The sequence below is a fragment of the Lynx rufus genome, unplaced genomic scaffold (genome assembly GCF_022079265.1).
Source record: "Lynx rufus isolate CCGP_SWC_20201006 ecotype Redwood Valley unplaced genomic scaffold, mLynRuf1.p SCAF_4, whole genome shotgun sequence".
Classification (NCBI taxonomy): Eukaryota; Metazoa; Chordata; class Mammalia; order Carnivora; family Felidae; genus Lynx; species Lynx rufus.
In genome coordinates, this window is record NW_025814856.1 from 114,887,792 (window position 1) to 114,907,030 (window position 19,239).

A 19,239-nucleotide genomic window follows, 5' to 3' on the forward strand; every position below is an offset into this window, starting at 1 on the left:
AGAGAGCACTAGCAGTCTGTTTAATTTTCCCAGATAGGAGATTAACCAAAAATTAACCTAGCAGCAATGATAAAACCCACTGAGTCATTATGCAGTTTTTGCCTTTCATAGATCATAAACACCCCAATTGAGGATAATTTACTATCCCTGGGAAATCTGAACTTATCAAATAATGTTTCCAAGCAAAATGCAAAACCCAATTTTGTAGGCAGACATCCTTCTCTTTTCCTCTGATTAACTGTCTCCTCACTGATACAATCAGACCTGTCCCTCAAGCAGGTAGGTTTCTCATTCTCAAACCGGGGTATGTGAGTGCCTCATGGTATACGTTGGTGTACAAGGGAAGTGTGCAAGATAAATTTTGAGCCACAGAACTGTCTCTGAGCTATTTTATGGAGCATTGCTTTATCTCAGATATTTGGTTAAGTATTTAACCAGTTTAAAGCATTTGTCACCTACGCCCAGAAGTAAAATTGTTCAAACCACATGCTTCATGTTGGCTAGTCTCACACTTTTTTTCATGAAAGCCTATGGAGGGGAGCAATGTTATGTGCAGTAGCTGATGGGAAAAATCATAGCGTGGTGTTACTGGGAAGTCGAGGGGGATTAGCTGCCGTTTCCTTGGAGGAGATTACATTCATATCCCTAACCGCGTGATCTTCTAGAGTGGCGAGAGGGTGAACAACCTGTCCTGATGCAACCCATGAGGTAAGAATGGTTTTTAAAGGGTTGTCAACAAAGATGAGTATTTGAGAAAGATGTATATGGCCCACAAAACCTGAAGTATTTGCTCTCTGGCCCTTGATAGAAACAGTTCTCCAGTCCCTGCTCTAGAGAGCTTTCTCCCTGAGGCCCGACGACCTAGAATATCCAAAAGTAAGTTAGTCGTCTTGTGGAGGCTTGTTTTGATTTTCACATGTGGACAATATACACACCCTCACATATAGACCTCGAAATTAAACTGACTTGTCACCTCAGTTCCTCAGCCTGTGACACCGAGATAAGTAGACAACAATGAGGGAAATGGTGGAGTTGGTTTGTTCAGTGTTCTTCATTTAAATGCAATTTTTTATTTTCCTTTTATTTTTAAATTTTTTTGTTGTTTATTTTTGAGAGAGAGAAAGACTGCGCGCAAATGGGGGAGGGGCAGAGAGAGAGGGAGACACAGAATCCAAAGAAGGCTGTGAGGTGTCAGCAGAGAGCCTGAGGTGGGGCTTGAACTCATGAACCGTGAGATCATGACCTGAACCAAAGTCGGATGCTTAACCGACTGAGCCACCCAGGCTCCCCTAAATACAATTTTATAAATTATAAAAAAGTTTACATTCTCTTTCTATCCGGGGCTAAAGGTTAGTGGTTAAAACCAGAAGTTTATGAAGTATGAACTCAAATCCAGTAAAAATTCATAAGCAAATTAGGGAAAATTGAATCTAAAATCAAGGAAGGTTGTGACAGACCTGGCATTTCTGAAATACTGCTCTGAGAAGGAATGAATTCAAACCAAGATGGAGCCATAATCAGAAAATCCCAAGAAGCACCAGAGGTTTATTCAAGTATGGGTTTTATTACTGTGATGATACAAATGAGTATCAGTTTGAATCCTGGTTACATATGGGAATCGAGGCATAGTAATTACATGAAACTTTCATTCTTGAAAGTTCCTTTAAAAGCCAGTCCTGTAAATCCTGAAGCCTAGGGTAATGGTAATGCAGTGAATAGTGCTAGTGAAGAAAGATGTTCTCAAAGCTACTTTTGAGATCAGTTTTGGGAACCCTTGGAAAGAGAAATTCAAGCAATGGGAAAAATTTTGTTCTAAACAAAGATGTGGTTGAATATGTCTTCAGTCAACAAGAAGTGGGTTAACTAAGAAAGATAGCCTTGTCATAGAAGACCATCCTGTGACATGCCTCACTGTGCTCAAAAGCATGAGCGTCTGAGAAACCAGTTATCAGCACAGTTCCTTACTTTACAGGTTGATAAAAGCCCATATGGTACGAACTGACCTTTTGATAGCTTTTTGTTGTTTTTGTCTTTCTTGGTAGCACTGTTGTTATTCACAGACTGTGCAATTTCATCATATAAAGTGCACAAGTGAGTTTCCGTATATGCACGCACTGGGCAGCCATTACTACGGTTTTAGGCTGAGACTCTTGGGCACCCACTCGTGTCCTTTCTGTCTCTACAGATGTGCCCATTCTGGACGTTTCCTGTAAGTAGAATCATAAAATATGTGGTCCTGTGTGGCTACCTGCTTTTACTTGGCACAGTCTTTTCAAAGTTCATCCACGTTAGGCATTATCAGTACTTCTTTCCTTTTTGTTGCCGAGTAACATTTCCTTTGTTTGGACGCTCTGTAGTTGGTTTATTCTTGAGTTTACAGGCATTTGGATTTTTTCCCCCTTTTGGCTATTAGGAATAACACTGCTGTGAACCTTTGTGTATAGATCTTAAGTGGACCTGTGTTTTCATTTTTTGGGATTTTGGAGCAGAATAGCTTGGTTAAATGGTAGCTGTGTGTTTAAGATTGTGAGATACTGCCGAATTGTTTTTCAAAGTGGACCTGCAATTTTACATTCCCACCGACAGTGTATAAAGGGTTCTGGTTTCTCTATATCCTTGCCAACACTTGTTATGGTTTAGTGTGTGTGTGTGTGTGTGTGTGTGTGTGTGTATGTGTGTGTGTGTGTATTTTAAGTTTTTATTAAAGTAATCTGTACACCCAACAGGGGACTCAAACTCACGACCCCAAGATCAAGAGTAGCATGCTTTTTCAGCTAAGCCAGCCAGGTGCCCTGTGTTTTTGTTGTTGTTGTGTATTATAGCCTTGCAGTGGATGTGAAGTGGCACCTCACTGGGGCTTTGGTTTGCATTTCCCTGATGACTAATGGTGTTGAACATCTTTTCAGATGCTTATTGGCCATTTGTGTATCATCTTTAGAGGAATGTCTATTCGCATTCTTTGCCTGTGTTTTAATTGGGCAGATCTTTGATCTTGATATGGCCATCACATTGTAGGCACCTAATGTGTATTCATTTATTGAACAGACTAAGTAGATGAATGGCTGCATTGGTATGTAATATTTTATACTCATAATGCCTAATATGAGAGAGTGAAGTAATGATGTTTGTGAGAACAGAGACCCTGCCTGTTTCTTTTATGCCCAGTGCCTTCAACACTCTCCTAGAGCTTGGCATGGTGTAGGTGTTCAATAACTGCTTGTTGAGTGACTGAATGGTTGTAACATTTTTTACTACAAATACAAATAACAGAAGAAATTATCAGTAAGGTACATGATTACTTTAATGAGCATGATATCAACTGGAAAATACTTGCAAACATGTGAACAGATGGTGTCATTGCCATGACCTGTGGAACAAGGGCATGGGGCCACTGTGCTCACTGGATACACCAACAGCTGCTGTCTGGTTCATTTATAAAACATTTGGCCTGTGGTTCATTCATCTTTTTTCTGTCTCAGTGTTTCTCTTTAACAGTGATGTGAATACTTTTTTATTTATTTTTTTTAAAGGGAGCTATATTATACAGTCATATGCTGTTTCAGAAGACATGTGCTACCTAAGTTGCTCTTCATCCTTCTAGAAAAAAATATTAGAGTAGGAAGTCTTGACACAGTAAAAACAACCCAAGACTAGGTAACATGAATGAATTCACCATTTAACTTAATAAAGAATGTCTCCAAAGGTGACTTCTTGGGCAGATCGTTTTCAAGCTTAGACACTTCATCAGAAACTGAAAGTCTTTGTTGCAAATATAAGATTTATGCAATGCAAACAAAACTTGAGAGTTCGATGAAGATGAGAAGTAATGAATCTTCTCAATATTTTGAGGTTCCTAGCTGTAGTGACTAAAGCTTTAGTGATTAAGAGTGATTTTGTGATTAAAGCTTTAGCAATTTAAGAATACTATGACTTTTTAAATAATCTTTACACATGAAAATTGTTTCATAACAATGTTCCTAGTCAGATTAAATGGCCATTGGTTCTGAAGTCCTTTCCTTACCGTGTGACCCAAGAGACTAATCCCAGAGTAAAATATAATTAGGAAACATTCACCAACAGCAACCTAAAATATTGCCACATTACAAATTTTGGGCATCTCTCCTCACGTTTAAAGAAAAGTTGTTGCAAACATTGAGGCATTGTAATAAAAAGGAATGTTGCCTGAATGCTGAACTTACTGTTCAATGTCTCTTTTAATTCATCCAGTTTTCCAAAATTGATAAATTTAGTGAAATAACATTTTACCTGTAAGTCTGATTTTTTAAAAATACTATATTTACATTAAAGATAATACGGCCTTTGGATAAAATTCTATCATCATTAGGATTCATCTACAATTAAACTACTTTATACACTTAAGTATGAAAGAATGCAGAATTTTGTAATTAAAATAGGCTGAGAAGGTGCTCTTTGTTTTGGGCTCACTCCTAGGCTTCTTACGTGCATTTTTACTCCAGTACAGTTTGGACCTCTGATGGAAAAGTTGGAGAAGTTTCAATATTTGTGATTTGTCACATGAATTTAAAAACTCCCACTACTGGAGAAGGTTCCCAGCAGGGTGAAAAAAAAGCCACAAAACAGTTTGGAAGTTTTTAATAGAATTAACAGTGACTATTACAGAAAGAATTTTCAGAGGGAAGAGTAAAGGAACCCCGCAGAAGAGTCCAAGCAAGCAAGGATTGCATCAGCCAGAAGCCATTACCACCTCTAAGCCTGAAGGTGTTACTTGGTCCTGTGAGTGGAGCCATGGGGAAGGAGACCATCCCAAACCTGGAATCTGGTCATAGCAGGACACAGTCTTCGCCAGACCATGGCGCCGAGGCAGGGAAGATGTACGCTGAACTCCCTGTCCTGTGCTGCAATCTCTTACTAGTGCTTCCATTGACCAAAGCCCTTCCAGAACCCAGAGGGCAACAGAGCCCTCAAGATGAAGTCCTTACATGTTACTCCACAGTATCTGAGGTAGAAAAAAGTCAGGCCCTCCGCTCAGGGAGAGGCTGCATTCGTTCAGACCTTTGCTTGCAATTGCAGAAGCCACCTCCATCTAGCTTAAGCAAAATGAAGACTGTGTCACAAGGCTGCAGGGTGTCATGGCAGCTGAGTTAAAAAGGCAGGCAGGAAGATGGGACCTGGGAACTCATAAAATCCAGAACATGGTCCTTTTGTGTTACGCTTCAATCTATTACTGGTTTAATCTTCCTTGGGAAACCAGGAAAGTCTTTCTCTGCTGCGTGGTTTACCAGGAGGAGAGGGTGAACTTCAACATGAGTTTATAGGTTTTATTTCCGATTCCCTCTCTTTGTTCCAATCCCAGGTCCCAGGAAAACTCACTCTGACTGGAATACTTTGGATGAAGTGCAACGCTCCTGGTCCCTGTGCCAAGGGAACAGGGATATAGGACAGAAACGTGCTGAGATCCCACCCCCATGCATTCCACACAGGACACTTCTTAAACTTTGCTTTTGAGCCAGTGCCAAAAATACTGAAATACAAAGTAATTTTAAGTATATGTGTATTTTGAATATGTATATAAATTTTAAGAATATATACACTTAATACACATGCACACAAGTAAACGCAAATACATACTCATTTTATCCTGTAAGAATAACAGTGTTTAATGTAAGGTTTATCACAGAAAGTATTATAGAAGCTAACATTTGTTGTTATACAACTTTATATAATGTATTGAATTTTCTTGTTACAGTGACTTTGAGATGAGTACCGTTTTCACCATTTGGCATGTAAAAAATTGTGTAGAGATTGAGTAGATCATTCCTATTTCTTTTATACTTCAGGGAGATAGTAGCTGAAAAATTTTGAATCACCTGGTCTTACAGCCTAGATACACTATCAGAATACAGGAATGGGATGACACCAAAATATCAATTATGGTTCATGGGACTCTCCTGAATGTTTGTGTTGTACCCCTTTAGATATATCAGGATTGGAGATAAAGAATGTGAATTTAACAGGAACTTTCGCCTTATCCTTCACACAAAACTGGCAAATCCTCACTATCAGCCAGAATTGCAGGCTCAGACAACTCTCCTCAATTTCACGGTCACAGAAGATGGTCTAGAAGCCCAGCTCCTGGCAGAGGTGGTCAGTATTGAAAGGCCAGATCTGGAGAAACTTAAGGTAAAAATTATGAAATTGTGTGTCAACACTTACTATCTGCTTTGCACAAGTTACAGTGTTTAGACACAGGAGTATAAGATAGGATTCCTGCCCTCCACAGCTTTATGGTCTAATTAAGAAAAATGAGGATTGGGGCGCCTGGGTGGCGCAGTCGGTTAAGCGTCCGACTTCAGCCAGGTCACGATCTCGCGGTCCCTGAGTTCGAGCCCCGCGTCGGGCTCTGGGCTGATAGCTAAGAGCCTGGAGCCTGTTTCCGATTCTGTGTCTCCCTCTCTCTCTGCCCCTCCCCCGTTCATGCTCTGTCTCTCTCTGTCCCAAAAATAAATAAACATTGAAAAAAAAATTTAAAAAAAGAAAAATGAGGATGTATGTGAACAGTAAATAGTTCAAGGGCACTCCTGTTAAAGAAAGTAGTTAGCATCGTGCCCCTGTAGGAGTTGGGCTAGCTGTAGGTCTGGTTTGATGCAGGTCACTAGGACAAATAAGGAGACATATAAATCATGGAAAACAGAAGTAGAGAAGCAGATACATGTTCTCGTAGATTCAGTGATAACAGTCCAATTCAGTCATGACAAAAGAAAGAAAAAGAAGACTAATAGAATAAGGTGGGAAAAATCAAGAGGCTCATAGCTAGTGATGATTAGCACTTATTGGAAAATGTATGACTTTACACTGACTTTAAAAAATACTGAAAATAATTAAAATGAGGGTTGAATACAAAAAACTAAAAAACAAAAAAAACAAAAAACAAAAAACAAAAAAACACAAACAAAAAGACAGAGGAAGCCTGAAAAGGTAGAAAGAAGTCAATGGTAGAGGTGAGTGGTTGCTACAGAGACTGTATGATCTGCAAAACCAACGATATTTACTGTCTGGCCTTTTATGGAAGATGTTTGCTGCTCCTGGTGTAAATTAACGGTTTTCAAATGGTAAATTCTCAGAACATCAGGATCAGCCAGAGGCCTGAAATGCAAAGTCTCAAGCCACAGACCAGGTCTTGCCAAATGTGAGATTCTGGAGGTAGGCCCAGCGATCTGTTTTACCAACCCCTGCAAGGGATTCTCACCCATGTTCAGACCCCACTTGAGACGGCTTTTAATTGGATTGACTTCTGTGTCAGCCAAAGACAGCTCTGAGATCAAGGCTGGGTGTGAGTAGGCACAGTTCCCTGAGGTCTTCCGGCAGGTGTGCTCACATTCAGTGGCATTGCAACCTGCCAGCCCTGAGTGACCCAAGGGCAGTGCTCAGAGAGTCGCGGGGGTGCTGCTTTGTGCATAACTGCCAACTTGGACAGGGAACATGTCTACATTCGAAACACCCCAAGACCATATAAAAAAAGTAGTCTTGAGGCACCTGGTTGCTCAGTTGGCTCAGCATCCAAGTCTTGATTTTTGGCTCAGGTCATGATCCCACGGTCATGGGATCACGCCTCGCATTGGGCTCCGAGCTGAATGTGGAGCTTGCTTAAGATTCTCTTTCTCTCCCTCTGCCCCTCTCCCTTATTCACGTATGCTCTCTATAAAAAAAGAAAAGAAAAAAAAAAAGGAAAGGAAAGAAAAGAAAAGAAAGAAAAGAAAAGAAAAGAAAAAAGAAAAGAAAAATAGACTTGTTATGGTAATACGCTTAGGTTTTTTTCCCCCCAAATCCTTCACAGTTTGGTTAATTTCTTTTTTTTAAGTTTATTTATTTTGAGGGAAAGAGCATGAGCAGGGGAAGGGCAGAGAGAGAATCTGAACCAGGCCCCATGCTGTCAGCATGGAGCCCAACCTAGGGCTCGATCTCACGAACTGTGAGATCATGCCCTGAGCCAAAATCAAGAGTTGGACACTAAATTGACTGAGCCTCCCAGGCACCCCTGGTTAATTTCTTTATATGCTTTTACTTTAGATAATGGAATTTTTCACACATACACATAAAATAGTTACAAATTTCCATGTTGGCATCATTTAGCTTCAGTGATGAGCAATATTTTGCCTTTCTACCCTACTTTTTTTATCAGAAGCAAGCTTTTAAAATAAATGTTAATTTATTTTGGAATAATTTTAGATTTATTTACAGAAAAGTTACAAGATATTACAGAGTTCCTCTATATCACTAGCCCATTTTAAGTTTCTTCCAATGTTATCCTTCTTCTTTGTAACATAAAAATAAAATGTACTTAAAATACTGGTCTGCTTCCGAGTGCCTGGGTGGCTCAGTCAGTTAAGCCTGCACCTCTTGATTTTGGCTCAGGTCATGATCTCACAGTTTTGAGATGGAGCCCCTCTTCAGGCTCTGTGCTGAGCATGGAGCCTGCTTGGGATATTCTCTCTCTCTCTCTCTCTCTCTCTCTCTCTCCCCTTCTCTTTCTGCTCCTTCCCTGCTTGTGCTCTCTCTTTCTCAAAATACGTACTAAAAAAATTTTTTTAGCAAAACAAAATAGTGTTCCGATTCAATAACACATGTCCATTCGATGTTGTTCATTAAGACATAGTAATATTTCTTCCTATTTTTTATAAGTTTTATTGAGATTTAATTCACCTACCCTTTTTTCCCTCAAACTGTTATTGAAATTCTAGTTAACATAAAGTGTAATATTGTTTTCAGGAGTAGAATTTAGTGATTCATCCCTTACATATAACACCCAGTGCTCAACACAAGTGCCCTCCTTAATCCCCATCACACATTTAGCCCATCTCCCACCCACCTCCTTCCACGAACCTTCAGTTTGTTCTCTAATCCTAGTCTCTTAAGGTTTGTTTTCCACCTTTTCCCCCCTTTTCTATATGTTTATCGGTTTTGTTTAAGTTGTATGTATGAGTGAAATCATTCGGTATTTGTTTTTCTCTGCCTGACTTATTACACTTAATATAATATACTCTAGCTCCATCCACATTGCAAATGGCAAGGTTTCATTCCTCTTGATGGCCATTGTCTGTATATACCACATCTTCTTTATTCATCAGTTGATGGACATTTGGGCTGCCTCCATAGTTTGGCTATTGCTGATAATGCTGCTATAAACACAGGGGTACGTGTACCCCTTTAAGTCTATTTTCATATCCTCTGGGTAAATACCTAGTAGTGCTATTGATGGGTCATAGGGTAGTTCTATTTTTAACTTTTTGGGGAGCCTCCATACTGTTTTCCAGAATGGCTGCACCAGTTTGCATTCCCACTAACAGTGTTAGAGATTCTCCGTTCTCCACATCCTTGCCAACACTTGTTGTTTGTGTTGTTAATTTTAGCCATTCCGACCAGTATAAGGCGGCATCTCATTGTGGTTTTGATTTGTGTTTCCCTGATGATGAATTATGTTGAGCATCTTTTCATGTGTCCATCTGGATGTCTTCTTTGGAAAACCATCTGTTCAAGTCTCATGCCCATTTCTTAACTGGGTTATTTGTTTTCTAGGTGTTGAGATTGATAAGTTCTTTATAGATACTGGTTATTAACCCTTTATCATGTATGTCATTTGCAAATATCTTTTCCCATTCTGTAGGCTGCCTTCCAGTTTTTATTGATTGTCTCCTGCTCTGTGCAGAGGTTTTTTCTTTTGATAAAGTCCCATTACTTCATGTTTGCTTTTGTTTCCCTTACTAGACACGTGTCTAGTAAGAAGCTGCTCTGGCCGAGGTCAGCAAGGTTGCTGCCTATGTTCTCTTCTAGGATTTTGATGGTTTCCTGTCTCACATTTAGGTCTTTCATCCATTTTGAGTTTACTTTTGTGTATGGTATAAGAAAGTTGTCTAGTTTCATTCTTCTGTATGTTGCTGTCCAGTTTTCCCAACACCATTTGTTAAAGAGACTGTCTTTTTTCCATTGGATATTCTTTCTTGCTTTGTCAAAGATTGGTTGACCATATAGTTGTGGGTCCATTTCTGAGTTTTTTATTCTGTTCCATTGGTCTATGTGTTGGTTTTGCGCTGGTATCATATTACCTTGATGACTACAGCTTTGTAGTACAGCTTGAAGTCTGGAGTCATGATGCCTCCAGCTTTGGTTTTCTTTTCAAGATTGCTTTGGCTCTTTGGGGTGTTTTGTGGTTCCATACAAATTTTAGGATTCATTGTCCTAGCTCTATGAAAATTGCTGGTGGTATTTTGATAGGGATTGCATTAAATCTCATACCCTTTTTAATTGTATAATTCATTGTATATTAGGTTATTCACAGAGTATCAATTCTACATTTTCAGCACCTCAAAAAAAAATAAATGCTTATTAGCTGCTAATCTCCAGTGTCTGCTCCCACCTACCTCGTAACAGTGATTAATCTCCTTTTACCCCTATAGATTTACCTGTTCTGGACATTTCATATAAATGGAATCATTAAATATATGGCCTTTGTACATGGCTTCTTTCACTTAGCATAATGTTTTCAAGGTGGATCCATGTTGTAGTGTATACCAATTCTTCATTTTTTATATCTGAATAATATTTCATTGTACAGATATATATATGTCATATTTTATTTATGCCATCATGGGTTGATGGATATTCACGTTGTTTCCACTTTTTGGCTATGATGCTTAATGCTTCTGTGAATGTTCATGCATAAGTTCTCGTGTGGACATGTATTTTTCAATTCTCTTGCATATGTGCCTAACGGCAGAATTGCTAGGTTACGTATTGACTCTACATTTAACATTTAAGGAACTGCCAGACTGTTTTCAAAGCAGTTGGACCATTTTACATTTTTACCAACTATGTGTAAAAGACCCAATTTCTTCACATCTTCACCAACACTTGTCTCTCTTTTTGCTAATAGCCACATTAATGTGAAGTGGTATTTCACTATGGTTTTGATGTTCTTTTCCCTACAGGCTAATGGAATTGAGCATCTTTTCATATATTTATTGGTTTGATATGTCCTCTTTGGAGAAACATCTATTCAAATCTTATGCCCATTTTTAAAATTGGGTTATTTTTATTGTGTTGTAGGAGTCTTTATGTTTTTTCAATATTATACTCTCATTGGGCACATAATACAAAAATATTTTCTCCCATTCTGTGGGTTGTCTTCACTTTATTGATCGTGTCTTCTGAAGCACTTGACTTTAATTTTGATGAAATCCAGTTTACCTCTTTTTTCTTTGTTGCTTGTGCTTTTGATATCATATTTATGAAACCATTGCCTCATAAAAGTTTATGAAGATTTACTCCTGTGTTTTCTTCTAGGAGTTTTATGGTTTTAGTTCTTACATTCAGGTCTGTGATCCATTTTGAGTTAATTTTTGTTTGCAGTGTGAGGTAGGGATCCAGCTTCATTCTTTTGCATGTGGATACCCAGCTGTTTGGTACCATTTGTTTAAAAAAATTGTCGTTTCTCCTTGCATTGCCTTTGCTACTTGTCAGAGATCAGTAGACCATATTTCTGTGGATCTGTTGTCTACTTTGTGAATACCATACCTTCCTTATTAGTGGTAGCTTTATAGCAAGTCTTTAAGGTGAGTATTGTCAATCTTCCAATTTATTTTTCTTCCATATGCTGACTGTTGGCTCTTCTGAATTTTATACCTTTCTGTGTATACTTTATAGTCAGTTTGTCAGTATCCACAAAATAATGTGCTGGGATTTTGACTGATAGTATGTTGCATCACAGAAAGGAAAATCTGGTATCTTAACAATATTGGATTTTCCTGTCATGAATATGAATTATGTCTACATTTTTTAGATCTTTGATTTCGTTCATCAGAACATGGTAGAATTCTTCATACATATCTTCAATATGATTTCCTAGATTTTTATCTAAGCAGTTCAGTTTTTTGGTCCTAATGTAAATGGTATTGTACTATACATTTTAATTTCCAATTGTTCATTGCTAGCGTATAGAAAAGCAGTTGGGTTTTGTACATTAACCCTGTATCTTGCAGCTTTGTTATAATCTCTTGTTAGCTAGGAGTCTTTTTGTTGATTCTTTGGGGATTTCCACAAAGACAACCATGCCATGTGTGAACAAAGACTGTTTATTTCTTCCATTCCCATTCTGTATACATTTTATTTATTTTGTTGTTTTATTGAATTAGTTTAAGACGTTCAGTACAATGTTGAATAGAAGTGGTGAAAAGAGATATTTGTGCCAGTTCCAGTTTTGGGGGGAAAGCATCTAGTTCATCGCCATTAAGTGGAATATGTAATGAATGTAGGTTTCATTTTTAGATGTTCTCTATCAAGTTGAAGTTCACCTCTATTTCTACTTTTCTGGGAGTCGTTATCATAAATGAGTGTTGGATTTTTTCAGATGTTTTTTCTTCATCTATTGGTATATCATATTTTTTTTCTTAAGCCTTTTGATGCAATGGATTACATTACTTGACTTTTCAATGTTGAACCAGACTTGCATACCTGGAATAAATCCTACTTACTATAGTATATATTTCTCTTCACACATGTGTATGATTTTGTTTGCTAATATATTGTTGAGGATTTTTACATATATGTTCATGAAAGATACTGGGTCTATAGTTTTGTTTTTTCTTGAAATGGCTTTATCAGGTTTCAATATTAGGCTAATCGGGACCTCATACAATTAGGAAGTATTCCCTTTGCTTCTATTTTCTGGAAGAAATAGTAGAAAGTTGATAGCATTTCTTCCTTTAAATCTTTGGTAAACTCATCAGTGAAATCGTCTGGGCCTGGTGCTTTCTTTTTTGGAAGATTGTTATCAATTCAAATTTTTAATTAGATATAGGCCCATTCAGATGATCTAGTTTTCCTTGTGTGAGGTCTTGGTAGATGTGTCTTTCAAGAAATTGGTCTACTGCATCTAAATTATCAAATTTGTGGGCATAAACTCATTCATAATATCCTTTTATTATCCTTTAATGTCCATAGAGTCAGTAGTGATGGCCCTTCTTTAATTTCTGACATTGTAATTAGTGCTTTCTCTTTTTCTTGGTTAGCCTGGCTCCAGGGCTAGCAATTTTGTTGATTTTTGTAAAGAATCAACTTTTGGCTGATGATTTTTCCCCCATTGATTTCCTGTTTTAATTTTTATTAATTTCTGCTCTAATTTTTGTTTATTTTCATCTCCTTGCTTTATATTTATATTGCTTTTCTTTAACTAGCTTCTTAAGGTAAAAGCATAGATCATTAATTTTAGATCTTTCTTCTTTTCTACTGTGTGTTCAGTGCTACAAATTTTCCTCTCAGCACTGCTTTTGCTTCATCTCACACATTTTGATAAATTGTATTTTCATTTTTATTTAGTTTGATATATTTTTAATGTCTTTTGAGATTTCTTTCACCTACATGTTATTGAGAAGTGCGCTGTTTACTTGGGGAAAACTTGGGGAGTTTTCCAGCTATCTTTCCATTTAGTAATTCCTTATTTGATTTCATTGTGGTTTGAGGGTATACTTAGTATTTCTTTCTTTTAAAACTTTTTCAGGTGTTTTATGGTTCAGAGTTTGGTTTATCATGTGAATATGTGAACTTGAAAGAAATATGTACTCTGCTATTATTTGATAAAGTACAGTAAAACCTTGGTTTGCAAGCATAATTTGTTCCAGAAACATGCTTGTAATCCAAAGCACTTGTATATCAAAGCAAATTTCCCCATAAGAAATAATGGAAACTCAGATGATTCATTCCACAACCCAAAAATATTCATGTAAAAATGTTTACATACTGTAATATAATACAAAATAATAAAGAAAATACAAAATGCAAGGAAAAATAAACAAATTGACCTGCACTTACCTTTGAAAAACCTTTGTGGCTGGTGTGAGGAAGACAAAAGAAGGTTACTGTGTAAATGACTTTCATTAGCACGAAAGGAATCACTCCTATCTGATGGCTCAATGGAATCTCTTTCTTTTTGTGCAACTTTAACAAGGAACCTATCCAGTGACACTTGCTTTCGCCTCCTTTTGTGGATTTTTGTGGAAATGTAACATTACTTTGATGATCACCCATAATCCCACAGGGAGAGAGGCAGGGGGAATGAGGGAGAAGAACCATTTGCTCATTTGTGATCATGTGACATTTGGGGTCACTACTCGTATTCCAAGACATTGTTCCTTTATCAGGTTCAAATTTATTAGAAATGTTTGATCATCTTAGGGAATACTTGCAGAACAAGTTACTCGCAATCCAAGGTTTTACTGTATTCTATAAATGTCACTTACATCCAGTTAATCGTGCTGTTTGGTTCAACTATATTGTTGCTGATTCTCTGTCTACCAGAATCCATTAATTCTAGATACAGGAGTTTTGAATTCTTCAGCAATGTGGCCTTGTGTGCTTCTTGGAGTTCTGTCAGTTTCTGTCTCCTGTATTTTGACACTTGGTTGTCAGAGACATGCTCACTAAAGATTTGTATTTTTTTTTAAGAGAATTGATCCCTTTATCATTATATAATTCTCCTCTTTGTGCTGGATAATTTTTCCTTGTTCTCGTGTGTACTTTGTCTGAAATTAATGTAGCTGCTCCAGCTTTCTTTTGCTGAGCGGTAAGTGGTGTAACTTTCTCCATCCCTTTCCTTTAAGCAGAGTAGATTTCTTTTAGAAAGTAGACAGTTGGGTCCTACTTTTTTGATCCATTTTGTCTGTGTCTTTTAATTGATGTATTTAGAAAATTCACAAAGAGATTATTGATGCAACTGGATTAAAATCTACCATATTTGTCACTGTTTATTTACTGTACTCTTCCTTACCCTTTTTCATGCTTTTTTTTTTCTTTCTGCCTTCTCTGGTTTTAATTGAGCATTTCATATAATTCCACTACCTGTGGTCTCCCAGCATATAAGTTATACCTCTTTTTTTTTTTTTTTTAACGTAGTGGGGTTTTTTTTTAGTATTTACTATATACATTTACAAGTAACCTAAGTCCATTTTCAAGTCACATTATGATACTGCCTCCTAGGAAGTACAAGTATCTTTTAACGTTTTCTCATTTCTTCCCTCCCATCTCTGGTAACACTGTTGTCATTCATTTATCGTAAGTTATAATCACTGAATACCTTGTTGTCTGTATTAGTTTGAACAGTTCCCTTAAGACTAAGAAAAAAATTTTTTACCTTCATTTATTCTTTGTCTGACATTCTTCCTTTATGTGGATGTGAGTTTCTGACCTCTATCCTTTTTTTTCCTGTGTGACCAAAAACAACAACAACAACAAATTACTTGTAAGACATGTCTACCGGTGACAGAATCCTTCAGGTTTTTTTATTTAAAAAATCTGTTTTTTTGCTTAATTTTTGAGGACTGATTTGGCAGGAGACAGACTTGTAGACTGATCATTTATTTCTTCAATATTTTGAATATTTACTCTTTTCTTGCTTGCATGATTTCTCAGAAGTTCTTTGTAATTCTTGTCCTCTTTCCTCCATAGGTGAGGTTTGTTTTTTCTTGTAGCTTCTTTTCACCTTGTTTCTTGGTATTTGATTTTCTGCAGTTTGAATATGATATGTCTAGGTGTAATTTTTTTTTGTTACTTATTCTGCTGTGAGCGTCCTGGATCTGTGGTTTGGTGAATGTCCATTAATTTTAGAAAATTCTTAGCCATCATTACCTCCACTATTTATTCTCCTTTTTCTCCTTCAGATATTCCTATGATGTGCATGTTAACACTTTTTGTAATTTTCCTACAGTTACTGGATATTCTTTTCCTTTTTTTCCTCTTTCCTTTTCAGCGTGAAAAGTTTCTCTTGACCTATATTGGAGTTTGCTGATGATTCCCTTGACTGTGTCCAACCTACTGATGAGCCCATCAGTGGCATCCTTCATTTCTGTCATAGTGTTTACTTCTAACATTTCCTTTCTTACAGTTTCTGTCTCTCACCTTAAATTGTCCAAATGGTCTTGCGTGTTTTCCAGTTTCTCACGAGCCCCGTAGCACATTAAGCATAATTATTTTTAATTCTCAGTCTGATAATTTCAGAATTTCTGCCACTCCTGAGTGTTGTTCTGAGGTTTGCTTTATCACTTCAGACTGTGCTTTTTGTCTTTCAGCATGCCTTGTACTTTTTTGTTGAAAGCCAGCTAGGATGTACTGGATAATTTGAAGTGAGGCCAATGGAACTTTAGTGTTAGGTTTTATATTTATGTGACTAGCAGTTAGGCTGTGTGTCATGTTTGCTGTAGCTGTTGCTGTCATAGGTTTCACTTTCCTCTCATATCCCTGCTTTTGTCTGTCTGTGTCCTTGGATTTCCCTAGAAACTCCTTCTTAAATAGTCGGTACCTTGCAGCTGTCTGTTGGAATCCATTGTTATCATACTGGGGTCTGTTGATGCAGTGTGGTGGTAAGGTATTGTGGATGAGAAGTATTCTGCAATACTGTGTAATACTATGATTAAATCTCAGGGTTTCTCTCTTCAGAAGAGTTCATCATTTATTTTTATATCCCCTTTGTGAGAAAAGAGATTGAGGGGAGGCTGAGTTGTCCAATCATCCTTCTCCCTAGGTCAGGTAAGGCTCTGATAATGTAATTTCCATTGAGGAAAGGCTTTTGTTAAGAAAACAGAAAGCTCTTGGATATTTTAAAGGGTTGCTTTCCCCCTGGACATATTTTAAAATAGTTGCTTTTCCCCTTCCACTGCCCAAAGCAGGAGTAGATTTTTTTTTTTTTCCTGGTCTTTACTGTGACAACCAGGTAAGTCTCGTAGAGGCAAATTCACAAAAGTATGGAGGGATTCCTAAGACTGAGCTCCCGGAGGTTTAAAACGGGAGCTCTGACTCCAGCAATTAGCCAATTACTCTGTGAATGTTCGCCATCAGCTGATTGTCTGTATTTTCCCGTCCCTCTGGCTTTTAGAGTGGCAGTTGACCTGTAACCTTAGTTCTTTGAAGGGTGTAAGAAGAGTTGAGGATTAGCTTTTTTCCTTTGTGAGGATGGAAATGATGACTTCCAACTTTTTAGATTTGAAGCAGAAGTTTCTTCCTATAGAATAGAATAGGTTCTTCCTATAGGTTCATGATGTTAAATGATTATGACAGACATTCATTCTCTGGACGCTGGAGTGCACCCAGATCTTAACATATTTTGTGACTTGTTTAAAAAAAAATGTTTAACGTTCACTTTTGAGAGAGTGCGTATGTGTATGCAAGTTAAGGAGGGGTACAGGAGAGGAGACAGAGGCTCTGAAGTGGGCTCTTCACTGACAGCAGTGAGCCCAATGTGGGGCTCAAACTCACAAACCACAAGATCATGACCCGAGCCAAAGTCGGCCACTCTACCGACTGAGCCAGCCAGGTGCCCCTCTGACTTGTTTTAAAATAAGTTTCTAGGGGCACTTGGGTGGCTCAGTTGGTTAGGCATCCAACTTTGGCTTGGGTCATGATCTCACAGTTTATGAGTTCAAGCCCCACGTCGAGTTCTGTGCTGACAGCTCAGAGCCTGGAGCCTGGTTCACTGGAGCCTTATTCAGATTCTGTGTCTCTCTCTCTGCCCCTCCTGTTTGTTCGTTCTCTCTCTCTCTCTCTCTCTCTCTCTGCCTCTCTTGCATGTACCTGCTCTCTCTCTCTCTCTCTCTGTCTCAAAGAATAAATTAATATTAAAAAAATTTTATATACGTTTTTAAAGAGGATGATTAGTATATTTTTAATTTTGTATGTTTTTAAGTGTGTTTACTATATATGGTTCCATGAAATTGACAATTAAAGAAACTGCTTACAAACATGAATTTAACCACCATTTCTCAGACTTTTCTTGGTTTTGTTAGTTGGTTTTGACAAAGCACCAGAATGACTTTAAGATCGAGCTGAAGTATCTGGAGGACGACCTCCTTCTGCGCCTTTCTGCGGCAGAGGGGAGCTTCCTTGACGACACCGAGCTGGTAGAGAGGCTGGAGAGGACCAAGGTGACCGCAGCAGAGATAGAGCGGAAAGTAAGAAGGCCCCAAGGACACCTGGAGGGTCACAGTGCTCCCTTTGAATCAAGTGGTTGGGATAAAAATGTGATCAAACTTGACAGTTTGCTTAAGAGGACTCACTTGTTGTGGATTTAAGGTCATTTAATAAACTGCCCTTAAAAACCAGAATGTGGGGGGCTCTGCCTGGAGCCAGAGGTGGTTGAACTTGTGCCTCTCATAGTTCAGCAGAGATCCTGTCATCCACATGAGACTCTGTGAGGCTGTTATTTTTTTCTGAGTGACTAAATCTGAAGAGAATTGGAGCCTGCTGGTTTACATGGTGTAAAATCTAAAAAGGCTTAGCATCCAGCTCTGGCAAACTGACACCTTCCAGTCTCACCACAGGTTTCCTGGTCTGTTGTACATTTTAGAGAAATATTTAGAGCTAAAGTTGTGTTTACAGGCCTTCACTGGCAGGAGAGAGAGAGCAAGGCATGGTCTCCTGCTGTACTCAGATGCATTATTCACCCTGGGAAACAATGACATTTCCTAAGAGCCAGTAAAAATTTTTATTGAGTAGACTTCCTGCTGAATGTCCAACATATGTCCCAACATGTCCTACTTGTGGTAGGCACTTAGGACTTTCACAAGTGTCCATGACCCTTAAAATTCCATTGTGTCAAAGTGGGAGGAATCTCATTTGTTTTCTGCAATATCCTCATTACTTACCAATCTATTAATTACCCAGTTGAGACTGTGTCACCACACATCCTATATGTTTATCTTAATTTAAACAAAGAAATGGAATCCCACATTACTCTGTCCTTTTAAGTAAGTGAATTCTTGGTGGCTCCTAAGATGGTAAAGATTAGAGCAATTAAGTAAATTAGGTCTTAGCTTTGAAGTTAGCTTCTAATTGTCTCTTAAAATGCCTCTTCCTTTCTTCTTAATATATTACTATGTAGGGATTCCCCTTTCTGCTCTATGTTTTATTTCCTTTTATACACAATTATGAAGAATCAAGTCTGTAAGAAAGGTTGGGGGAAAAAAAACTATCTTAAAAAGCTATAGAAGCAGGGGTGCCTGGGTGGCTCAGTCCATTGAGCATCCAACCTCAGCTCAGGTCATGATCTCATGCTTCATGAGTTCGAGCCCCACATTGGGTCGCTGCTGTCAGTAAAGAGCCCGCTTCAGATCCTCTGTCCCACTCTCTCTTTGCGCCCCCCCCCCCCGCTCGTCTCCACTCATGCTGTCTCTCTCAAAAATAAAGATAAACATTAAAAAAAAAAATAAAAAGGTATGGGAC

General features: G+C 38.1%; 1 protein-coding gene across 1 annotated transcript in view; it reads left to right on the plus strand.

Moving 5' to 3' along the window:
- The window catches only part of DNAH11 (dynein axonemal heavy chain 11), a 352,793-nt gene that overhangs the window by 288,882 nt on the left and 44,672 nt on the right, over nucleotides 1–19,239 (plus strand). The window contains exons 66-67 of the mRNA XM_047094654.1: nucleotides 5,958–6,162; nucleotides 17,805–17,969. Of these exons, the coding sequence (XP_046950610.1) occupies nucleotides 5,958–6,162; nucleotides 17,805–17,969 (370 nt within the window). The remainder of the gene's footprint in view (nucleotides 1–5,957; nucleotides 6,163–17,804; nucleotides 17,970–19,239) is intronic.